The 12,357-nt window shown below is 38.6% G+C and overlaps 1 protein-coding gene across 3 annotated transcripts in view; it reads right to left on the bottom strand.

Moving 5' to 3' along the window:
* PDE7B (phosphodiesterase 7B) overlaps positions 1–12,357 on the bottom strand; it is a 316,973-nt gene that overhangs the window by 210,663 nt on the left and 93,953 nt on the right. For 2 of the 3 annotated variants that reach the window (XM_011219527.3, XM_034669179.1), the window contains exon 2: positions 4,024–4,084. In XM_011219527.3, the coding sequence (XP_011217829.1) occupies positions 4,024–4,084 (61 nt within the window). Of the gene's footprint in view, positions 1–4,023; positions 4,121–12,357 lie in introns of those variants that run through there. The other variant, XM_002915081.4, reaches the window with a different exon arrangement.

Below are 12,357 nucleotides of genomic sequence, written 5' to 3'. Positions count from 1 at the left end.
CATATGCCCTACAGGTGGAGGAAAGAAGAAAGCTACATTTATTACAATTTGGTGCTTAACTCAATTGCCCACATTTGCCCTCTATGAGGGAATTCTAAGGAATGAACACTCAATATTCAGTGTAGCCAGCCCTGCAGCACATCTCTATTTACCTTCATATCCAACATGAACCATTCCTCTGAACCCAGAAATGACTTCCCTGTAAGACCTATACATGTCAGTCATTTGCTCCCACTTAAAACTGCATTGATTTCGTGTTTCAGAGTAACTAAAGGTGAATTCTACACCTAGGTCTCATTTACTGTAATGAGCCAGAAGCACAACTTTGGTGGGGATGGCTTACTTCGGGAAGTCATGAGCTACACAGCTTAACGCACACACTCCAAGTATTTTTCATAACCATCTGGGGACGCCCCAGTGGGACAGAAGAAAACTGCAAATGGTATCCTTGGCTAGTGACCCTCTTCCATATTCCGTCTCAACTGTGTGGAACCAGAGCACAGCTGGGAGCTGGGCAGACACCCCAAACCTGGCATGTAAGTGGGAAAAGAGGGGAATCTTGGGGGTTAAAGTGAGCCCCAAACTTCACAGTTTAAAACCATGGATGTCTCAGGTTGACCTCCCTTAGGGATCTCAGTTCTGAAGTTGCATAAAGACCAGAGGTGAAGGTTTGGAAATGTTTTGTTGGTTTTCTTCTTTGGAAATTTCGATTTACTAATAAAAATGCTGTAACATTACCTGCAAAAATACAAACTATGCTCATGATAGGCAACACTTAAAAACTTAATAGTCCCTTAAAATATCAGAGTCTATCCTTTACTGTTGGAGATACAAAGTTTTCTCAAGAAATGCTTTAGAAAGTCATGAGGGCATGATCACAGCTTCCTCTCAAAGGAAGCAAGAAATACTTCAGATAACGGTGAAGAGGTGTTTTGTTGTTTTGTGAACATAAATGCCCTTTCTTGATGAAATATAAGATATGGTCTCATTTACAGTGAGTTATATGTTCATAACTTGATTTTCTCTTGTTATAAGGGAATAAACCATTCGACTTCACTTCTTTTCTTATTATCTTGCACAGTATTGCTATGAAATGGCAGCCCCTGGGCTTTAGGTGGACACCTGCTAATGTTGGGTTATCCATGTGTATTGATACCCATAATAATTTAATAATTTCATTTTGTACTCTCTTTCATCTAAGATTTCAGAGGACTTTGTAAATGTTTCAATTAAATTTTGTAGCAATCCTCTTAAAGAGATAAGTAGGAAAAAGTCTAAGCCTTCTTAGATGTAAGCTCCTTGAGGGCACTATTTGCACCGTGTGAATATATCAAGCTCTCTAGGCATGGTATAATTTTTGACACCGCATAAATATCTACCATCCATTTTAAAGGTAAAATGCACAAATGTTCTTTCTATTCCATCTTTACTTTTCTGTGTCCTCAAATTAATAAAAACTTCCATTCTCACAATTATTTTATATTATTTAGTTCTATATCACTAAGAAAATAGAAAACTAATAAACTAATGAAATCTACAAGCCTAATACTATACTGCTATTACCAAGGATATTCATATTTTGAAAGAGATGTCATGCCTTAATTTGCTTAGAATAAATGATCTAATTATGTAAAGTGTTTAGGATAGACTCCACCTGTCCTATATTTAAGTGCTCAATTAATTATAAATATTATGACAGTAAGAGTAATATGGATCTGATTAATAAAGTATATTTCTAATTTCTGAATATTGAGTAACCAGGCAGATTCACTGGGGATGTATTTCGTGGCCAGGAATGTGTTCTGGCAGCTATATAAACCATTCCATATAATCTAGAAAAGATGGGAAGATGATTGGCCTTACTTTAAGGGAACACAAGCCTATAGGCAGTAGCAGACAGTCTGTTGCTGTCCCTGTCCTTACTATAAACTAAACAAGCAACTTACTGGGAAACCAGGACAAAGGAGAATTCAGGCAAAATAGATGATGCGCTCATGTGCTTAAAATCATTTTGAGTTAAAAAAAATTGATTGAAATTACTAGATTAGGTAGAAGCTATAATCATATAATATTTTAATAGCGTGAAAGTACCCAATTTCACCATTTACCTCAATTTTATTATCTATAAAAATAATAGCACCAACTTCATCCTATTATTGTAAAAATTAAATGAGTTAACTGATGAATAGATTTGGTGGGGTGGTGAGATGTTTTCCCAAATCCAAAGTTGGGACATAATGGCTTGTCAAAGGAATTTTTTTCCTGCTTATCTATCTATCATCTATCTATCTATCTATCTATCTATCTATCTATCTATCTCATAAGGAATACTGGGTATTTGAAATGGTTGTATGCATGCTATGTTCACTGTTATGCATTTCCAGTAAAATACTCATTTTCCAATGGATATGTTACACTATGGCCACCATCTTAATTAAAATGAAAACACATAAGAACTGTAACAAAGACTTAAAACACTAGTACAAGAAAATGAGGGGGATCAAGAGGTTGGGAAATATGGTATCTGCTTTTGTTTATTTTTGTGTTTTTGGTTGTTTTTCATGCTATGAGCGATCTTTGGTGACTATTACCCGGATTATCTTGGTTTACACATTACCAATACCTTCCCATGCTTTGATCTTGCTGATGAGGGAACAGAAGGCTGCCTGGAGACAACGCATAAGCTGACACCATGCAACCTCCCCCGCCCAGCCTCCACTCCTGGGTGGGAGAAGTGTGACATTCTTCCAGGAAGCCCCCAACGATCTTAATGCTAATGCCTTGCTAGAGGGAAAAACAACCTTAACTTAACAATGGCAAGGCCTCGGATATCCTGTGAATCTTCTTTAACATATGAATACCTTTTGAAACCTCCCTTTTTCCCTACCTCCTTCGACCCCGTAGCATATAATCAGCCACCCCTCACAATTCCGGGCAACAGCTCTTTCTACCCACGGTCATGTCCCAGTGCTTTAATAAACCACCATTTTGCATCATGCAAGACCTCTCCAGAATTCTTTCTTGGTCGTTGGCTCCGGACTGGACCCCAATGAACCTCACCTATATTCCAAAACTACATCGTTGCTGACTGCTTTTGAGTCATCTCACCAATAACCTAGGCCACCAACATATGAGTTAGCCAGAGAAAATGGAAGAAGCTAGAATGAATCCTTTTGCTCTTTGCTAATGAGTATTGTTCAAGATTGGAATGGACAAGGGTAAAATTTTGCAGAAAGTCAAATTTAAGAATTATTTTTACTTATCCAAGCTACTCTTTTATTCTATTTTAATAATTAACCAAAAGCTTATTGGACATAGCTTAGTGGTTTAAATAAGTCTAAATACTATACCTAAAACTTTACAGTTTAAAAACGTTCATGCCAGGATTTTGACAATTTCTCACTTTGGGGTGAAGTGCAGCACTTATACTCTCTGTACTAGTTTTCTAACCTATAAAATGAGGAAACTCATTATCAACTTCATTTCTTGAGAGTATTTATGTTAAAGAGTTTGTGAAAGGCACTGATGATGGATCATCCCACAAGAACAAATAATTTTTCATTACAATGTTGCAATTTTGTTACAAATGCAATATAATTGTTGTGCTAACTTTAAATTAGTTCATATGTATATTTCTCCCAAGCACTGTAAGAGTCTTGTGCTGTGATGTAAATTCTTAATAGTTTACTTACTTATCATTTCTAGTTTAAGAATTATGGTAGGATTCTTAGTTTTTCATCAGATTTGCATCAATACAAAGCCCCCAATTCGATGTTAGGCTGATTATCCGAGAATAATTCCGACAGACTCAGAAGCATGGTTCCTGACTTACTGACAGTTAATAAAATCAAAACCTATCAGCAAGTGTTCCACATATAAATGTATTATCCCTGTCTATACACCTATAAAGAAGCCAAAAGCCTCTGTAATATGCAACAAGAGACTGCCGGTAAGGCAATAGACAACAGGAAGTCCACGTGACATCAACAAACTTAATATATCTAAAATGAAAAGCTTTCTTACCTAGCATGCAAACACATTTGACATTCTGATCAGGGTTTTCAAACAAGATTTCGCCACACCTCTGAAACAGAAAGAAAGCCATAATTATTTTAAGATTTTATATCAGTCTTCCCCAGGCAATGTATCTTTGCAACTGGACATCACCATAACTTCATTCTACTTTTCACGTTTTGCTTGGTTGATTAAGTCGAGGGATTTGTGTCACGAGTAGAGATTTTCCCAGTAGTAAAATATTTGGGAGGTAAGTTGGGATAGATTGTTCCTTCATGCCTCATGACTCTGCCTGGGATTTTGTGTGCTCCTCTGAGGAGTCGTGGCCAGAGATGCATTCGTATCTAATGTTTTCTATTTCAGTGGAAGATATGCAATCTTTAGATCTAATAATCTGAAGTTAATCACTCTCAAAATTGGTCCTTATTCAGACTGAAATTGTTCTAAACTACCCACTCTGCAATCAAACACAGACACTGTATGCATAAAACTAGGTGGCCTATACTGAAAGCTCTGAACCTGAAGGAAACAAACAAGGAAATGATGAAAAAGTGGCCCCCAGTAATGCTCCTCCTGAACTCACAGGCTCACAGAAATAGCAACTTTCTTATCTATATCTTAATTTTAACTTGCTTGTTAAAAGTTTTGTGCAAGGTAAACTCTGGGGATAGCAATCAGCTATTAAGAATGGACTACATTTATGTATATGACTGACACATGGTTAGTACCTGAATATATAAATAAATCCTCCAAAATGGTTTAGAAAATAGCAAATCATCCAATAGAACAAGCAATGCATGGAAGGGGGAATCTGAACAGTCAATAAACACAGAGAATAAATTCAACCACATTAATAACCAAGAGCAAATTAGGGATAAAAATGAGGTCTATTTTGAATTCATCTGTGTGGCAAAACTCAGGAGTCTGGTAAGAACAATTGTTATCAAGAATGTGGGGAGAGGGCACTCTCACATACTGGGGGTTGGAATATAAAATGAAAGAACCACTTTGGAGAAAAATTCGCAAAATCTAGTAAAGTTGAAATGTGTATATCCTATGACATAGCAAATCATCTTCTAGACTGATGACTGGAGAAATTTACTTAAACAACTTTAATGTCCAGCTGCAAAACAGATAAATATATTATTCATACATTGAAATACTACACAGTAGTTAAAATGAATGAATTAGGGTTATGCATACTTTAAAAACATAAATTATATATGCATAACATATACATGTAAATTATAATAGCCAAATTATATAATGATAATGTACCAATCATGTGAAATATATGACATTCAAATCATGCAAATACATGTAATTTTCAAATCCTATAAAACATATAAAAACTGTTTTCCTTTTATATGAAGTTGAAGATATCTAAAAATAGTACATATTGTTTCTAGATATATTAATTTACAGAAAAAGCATAAAAGCAGACAATGAATAATGAACATCAAATTCAGGGTCGGGGGACGATACACAGAGGATACACGTTGTCACTCATAATTAGAAAGACTGTGGTACGAAGAAGGGCAGGTTGAGAGGGAAAAGGACAACTCGATCACATACGTTAAGACTAGTCCATTTTCTGGGGTGACCTACATCACGCACAGAGAGAGATGGACATTTGGCTCAGGGCCCCGAAAAGGAAGCAAGCCGCTCTGGTGAACCAAGAGAATGGAGTGCAGAGCAGAGAGGTTGGATGTGCCCGAAGGTTGCAAGAGGTCATTGGATAATAGACAGAGAGTCTGTATCATGAGCTTTTTTTCCTGGTTACTCTGCTGACCTAAATATCATGTGATATTTATCATGCTATTTAATCTCTTCATGCTTCATTTCTTTGGAAGTAACATGGGGATGTTGATATATGCCACAAAGTCAGATCAGAGAGCAAATGTGAGGATTAACAACCCGTGGAGTCTGATCCAAATGTCTTTTCCTGTTTTTTTTTGTGTTTTGGCAAAGGTTAAATGCATTCAAATTGCTAGGATCCATTTCCGCATTACCTGCTTTTTAAAGTGGTATTTTTATGACCTGAAAGAGTTAATAATTATTTTTAAAGGAAAGATCAGAGGTTTCTAAAATGTTCTCAATTTCTTGGCAAAAACCAAAGTACTAAGGAGCTCTATCAATCCATATTCTGGGTCCTAAAGGAAACAAATCTGGAATGTTCCTTTACCCTTTGTTAATGGCAAAGCCCACACGTGTGCTGGGATAGAAGGGCTTCTGTTCTTTCATTACAGGTGCTGGAAGCAGATGGTAGGTGGAGGTAGCATGACCTCCCATGGCTACTTGAACCCAAGGGCAACCTTATATATGCCCCTAAAGAAGCAGATGGGTGTGGGTGCAGGTGTGGGTGGTGCCATGGGGGTCTTGCTGTCTTTCCTAGTCATAAATCCAGAACGAGCTTCTGTAACTTCTGCAACATGCATTCCTTAACAGTCATGGCCTGCCTGGGCTCACTGACCACACAAGCTAGTGACTGAACAGCAGCAGCAGAGTGGTGGCTCTTCTGATGACCATGAGATGGTCCTCTTCTTTATCTTCATCTTCCTGGCCATCTGGGAAGTGGTTGAGGCACCTCTAGCTAGTTCTTTAACTGCTCTGCTTTGTAAAGTTACCTAATGATGGTAATAGATTTTAAAGCAATGCCCAGAAGGGAATCTGATTGTTCTCAGGACTTGAAAGAAACCAGATTCTTTCCAGTGCTTTTTCTCATTGATGCCAGTGTTTACAGGGCTTTAGCTGCCAGGCTCATGCTTGCTGTGTAACCTAGGGCGATGACCCAGTTTAAGAGATTATTTGAGTTAAGCCATGGGGTCCAAGTCTCAGAAAACCCAGGATCTTCTGGGGGTGGGGGGAGATCTCATGCCCTGTTGGGTTCTCAGGTGCTCCAGCTGTCTCCTCATGGCTCTACCTGGTCATGCATTCTGGGACTTCCCATCTAAGCTCCCTGCTGCTGCATGATCCCGACTTTGACCTGATTCTGATTGAGAGGCTTCGGCCTACTTCTCAAGATCCCATTTCTCCACAGGATCTCCACCTTTGCTTTGTTTTTGTGCCTGATATACGAATATCAACTCTCCTTGTTCGTGTCCGTCTCTCCCAGCCAACACTACCCCAAATAATAGGGCGTAGTTATCGAAATCTCCATCCAAGGGGCTGGAGCCCTGCTAACAACAGAAATCCTCCTGGTACATGTTTTTCTTCTATAGTACAGAGGATATGCTGTATGTAAACTCCTGTGTGGAATGCCAATTGCCCTCAAGGACATGAAGAAGCAAACCACTTTTATTGTTAGTGCTCCTAAAGTTCCTCCTCATTGTAATTCTGATGCTTTGGGGCGCCTGGGTGGCTCAGTCGGTTAAGCTTCTGCCTTTGGCTCAGGTCATGATCTCAAGGTCCTGGGATTGAGCCCCACGTTTGGCTCCCTCCTCAGTGGGGAGTCTGCTTCTCCCTCTCACTCTCCTTCTGTGTGCTCTTTCTCTCTCTCTCAAAAAAATAAATAAAATCCTAAAAAAAAAAAAATCCTGATGCCTTATACTTACCAGGCCCTTAAAAAAGATTTGTGGACTAGCTAACATTGATCTAGTCCACACTCTGGGCTAAGGAAGCATTGCTCTAAGTGCTATCCATCTACCATCTATCCTTCCCTTATACTCTGTTAAGAGAGTAGAAAATTGAGGCCTGAGAGAGTACAGACTACTCCCCTCTGGTGAGGGAGAGAATGAAAGCGGACAGCTTACCTAATGTTCAACTAGTATACACAGATTGTTAAATATTGGCTATTGTTGGTCTTCTCACTGTTTTGGTCTAGCCAACTATGTCCATTTACATCCCCTCCTCTCACTCATTAGCCACAGGCTGTTTGCCTGAGTTTCAACCTATCACAGCACAGGCTTTGTACTAGATTGATGTAAGTTCAAATCCTGTTGCTGCCTTCACTTACCAACTATACTATCGTGGATGATTTATTTAGTTTTGTCAAACTTGCTTTCTCATTTGTAAAACATGGCAATCTTGTCTACATCTTAGTATCATTATGTTTAGTTTTAATTCATTGTGAACAAGAATGTACTAATTTAAATGACTGTAAATGAGATTGTAATACAAAAATACAAATTAATAAATCTAACTTACTCATTACATTATATTTTAATTCTCATATTGTTATGAGGATTAAAAATGAATGCTTCTAATTTAAAAGACAGACTATTTCATACTTTGGTTGCTAATACCTATATATTAAGAATTTTCTATATTAAATCTAAAGTTTGCCTTTTAGTTGGGAAGAAAAAGATGGATAATATATGTAACATATAAATATATAAAATACTACATCTATCTTAGTATTTTTCATTAAATATACTTAATTTCCATTAGTTAAATCATATGTTTCGGTAAAATGTGCAAAAAAATGTATTTCTCTTAAGTGAACTATATTTTTTCATTACCTTCATAATAAAATTAGTTATGAAAAAATTGATATTAGGTGTAATTTTTACAAATCACACTATTCAGCAAACCTCTTTTTCTTAAGGGAAATTAATATCTGAAATAAAATATTTAAATATTAATAATAGAAACCATTATACTCAAAAGAAATAAAAACACTTGAAAAAAAGAAAAAACATTAAAGATAGTGAAAAGTTCATACATTATTCAACTGGCAGCCCTTCTGGCATTCTTAAATCAGTTAATATTTTTCCTGCTTCAAATAAGACTTCATACTCTTTTTATTCTTCTGAAATATTTCCTATCACTTGAATATATTAGTCTCTCAGCAGGCCTCCAGCAATTAATCTTTATAGGGCAGGTGTCTTAATATCTTTGGATGGGAGGAAGCATTAACAAACAAAACCCGAAACAGAAATCCTCATTGCTTGGGGTGGTTTGCCCCATTGCCAAAGGAGGCAATAACTGTTTTCTGCAAGTAGGTAATGCTAAATGCTATCGGCAAATAATTAAAAGGCTGTGTTTCTTTGATTATTTTCTTCCCATCATTATAGCTATTTTTTTTTAGGTAGAAAGGCACTTAATGCATGATATTAGGTGCTTATAAACTCATTGGAGGAGAAGGCGATAGGCTAGGCATCTAGAAATGAGTCTCAAAAATGCAGAATTGGCTCATGAAGGGAATTGGTGGTGGGCCACAACTGTGAAAGTGGAGAAGCAGGAGGCATCACTGGAATTGTTAATTTCAAGAGCACACCAGCATGGCAATGATCCAAAGATTAGAAAGCTGTTGGCATGATTGCTTTTTGATACCCATGGAGCTAGTGACTGAGTGCTGGAAGCTACTGTAGAAATGCAGAAAAACCCGACATGCCCATGACCGTGCTTGAAAGATCATTAAACAAAACAAAACAAAAAGAGCCTGGCATATGACTAGGCCTATCTTGAAAAAAAGAAAAATCAAAACTGAGTTTCCTGAGCTGAAGAAGTGCTAGCCGTGGTTGCTTTTTGGTGGAAAATGAAGCACATCTAATCTGTGTCAGGAACAACAGAGCCAACCTGGAGTAGGCAAGGCCTCAGCACAGGCTGCCTTCACCCCACCTTCACCCCATCTCTGAGTACTCTGATTCTGCAAGTTTGCCATCCAAGAATTTCTCTAGTGAGGCTTTCAACAATCAAGGCAAATGCCTGTATGCTGATGCGTCTGTTTTATTGTTCACCTCTGAACCTCTAAGTGTCTAGCATGATGACTAGTACATGATGGGCACTCCTGATGTTAATCAAATGAATGAATATTTCTTTACTGCAATTCTGTGGGACATACTTGAAATTTGAGATTTTTCTGGGGTAAGATGAAAAGAATTTTTTTCTGCACTCTTATGTATACACACCAGTAAGTGTTGCCATTAGATGCAGCCACACGATGGGGAGCTGTGTGGGGTGATGAAGGGGGAAACCCGACATTGAGAAGACATTTCATAATATCTGGGTCGCTTCCCATCTCACATTTCCCCCAGCAATAAACAGAATGTTACTAATCAAAACCAGACCCCAGAAAATAGGCCTGGAGAGAAAATGATTTAGGTCTGTAGATCATGAAAAGATAGCTTCTGTTAAGAAACAGAACTCCCAAAGTCTAACAAGGGCATGGAAGCTTGGAACTCCATTGTCTATCAAATGAGTGAATGAATGAATAAATGAACAAACGAGCATTCAAAAAGACATCATTATTGGGTGCCTACTCTGTGTGGGTACTGTATCATGAATGTGAATACAAAATCAAATGAGTCTTAGGAATGCCAAATGTCCTCAGGAAGTTTATACCTCAGTCTGAAGTCAGAACATAGGAGACCATGGGCACCCTCAGTGGCGGGCCCCCCATTGCTGCCTGGTGCTAACATGGAACACTTCCAAAAAAGAGATAACCACAGGTCTGATAGGAAGGAGTTGGCTGGCAAAGGAGAGGATAGAGGCAGCTGCCCATGCAAAGTCCTGACACCCTGTTGGGACCCTTCCAGGAGCTGCCCATGAGCAGAGTGAAGCTGTGGTGGGTCAGCATAGAGGGCTTAATCAAACTGGTAGTCATAGGTGAGACAAGAGGTAAGTAGGGGTCAACAGGGGTTATAAAAATTCTGGGCTTGGTTAGAGAGGCTGGGTTGGCTTTTGAAGAACCAGGATGCTTACTTAATAAATTCTTTCAGCATTGTAACAGATAATTACAATGTGGTGGTGAGATATCTCTCACCAATAGTATTGACTGCAATCTTTTGTTCCTTTCTATTTCCAAGAGGGTACCAAGCCTGCGGTGTTCCTTCTTCTTTTTTCTTGAATTATTACACAGAATGACTACAGCCAAAAGAACAGTCCCTAACCACTAGTTGAAACCTCATGTGAGGTCTACTGTTGCTACTGCTGAAGCCATTAGCACCTAGTGTTGAGCTCATCACAATTTCCCCCATTCCCAGAAGGTGTGTTTCCAAGGTCTCCTACTTTACAGTGGCGCAAGTCCCGTCTACCGTGCGGGTGGCATAGCCAGGCCTTAATCTCTAAACACTGCGGCAGCCCTTGGCTCTCTGGTGCCAGAGGATGGCAGATTTGGAACTGGGGCTGATTTCAGCTCAAGCTCATGTTTTCCTTTCTAAGTTTTTCCAGTGAAAGAGAAGATTTCCATCCCATTGCAGGCTCTTAAAACGTCGGACTAATAAGTTTTCAACAATCTGTCAGTGCAGGTCTCCAGCAGCAACCTGGCACTGTCTTTGAATTGGGGCCTCATCGTCCAATCCAACTTCAGCCAGTCAAAATACGAGACACACCAGCAAAAGGAAAAAAAGATAATCACCTCGAGCTGAGCAGAAACTCTTAACAAATCCATTGTTGCCAATAGTCAATAGCAAATCTGTGGGTTACATAGCCTGAGGTGACCCTTCAGGCAAGGCCATCCCTCATAAGCCTCTCATTAGCTATGGTTGGGAGTGACTTGAAAGATATTAATGCTATTGCTATTGGAAAATGAGCCCACCAAACTTTTAACAGCTTTGTTTTCTCCTTTAGTCAAAGAACAAAATGTTAGCTCAATGGCGTATGCTTTCTATTAGAGAAGTGCCAGCAGCAGCAATCTCCAGAGAGTCTCTCAGCATTTTATTACACACCCCTATTTTTAAATGTTTAAAAACTACTTATGAACCAAAACTTGGAAAACCTGGTTTCAGCCCAAGAGTAATTATTTGTTGTTGTTATTAAGCAAACACCCAGAATGCAGAACTGTTTTCTGTCATTTCAGCCATGGACAGTAGAGGGCGCTAGAAAGGTAGTATGTCTAAATTCTGTTTGGACCCTCTGCAGGACATCCTGGGGTCAGATGATGCACGGGTTCAGAGCTGCGTGTGTTATGCTGCGCTCTCCACTATGTGCAGACTTTCCCCATGCACTTTTATTCTTGACTTCCATTGCACATATTGAAATACATATAGAATATCACATTTTTCATTGTGCAAAACAATGGCTATAGCTTCTGGTCAAGCACAAATTTAGTAGAATTTGTACCTGTGAAGGTTGATGGCATGTGGAATGTAACGAGGGTATCTCTCTAATGCACCCAGTTATAGCAACTAAGTGGACATCTGGGTCCAAGGCAATTTGGGAATAATTTTGGTAGGGGCTCTGAGAATTCCCCTATATCAGACACAAAAACCTATGCCACAAACCCTGATAAAGACAGCAAAAATGATGTCAGAATTTTGCAACACAATTTCATCTTTTATTTTTCTTCTCAGAGTCCTAGGTGTTGATAAGTAGCTAGTTATTTTTTGGAAAGGCACTTCTGTGAAAGCATTAATATTTAACTATTACATAACAAGTTTTTAAAGATAAAGTCCATAGATA

This window comes from Ailuropoda melanoleuca, chromosome 10 (assembly GCF_002007445.2).
Source record: "Ailuropoda melanoleuca isolate Jingjing chromosome 10, ASM200744v2, whole genome shotgun sequence".
Classification (NCBI taxonomy): Eukaryota; Metazoa; Chordata; class Mammalia; order Carnivora; family Ursidae; genus Ailuropoda; species Ailuropoda melanoleuca.
Note: the sequence above shows the minus strand (reverse complement) of the source record. Positions and strands in the feature narration are given on the sequence as shown.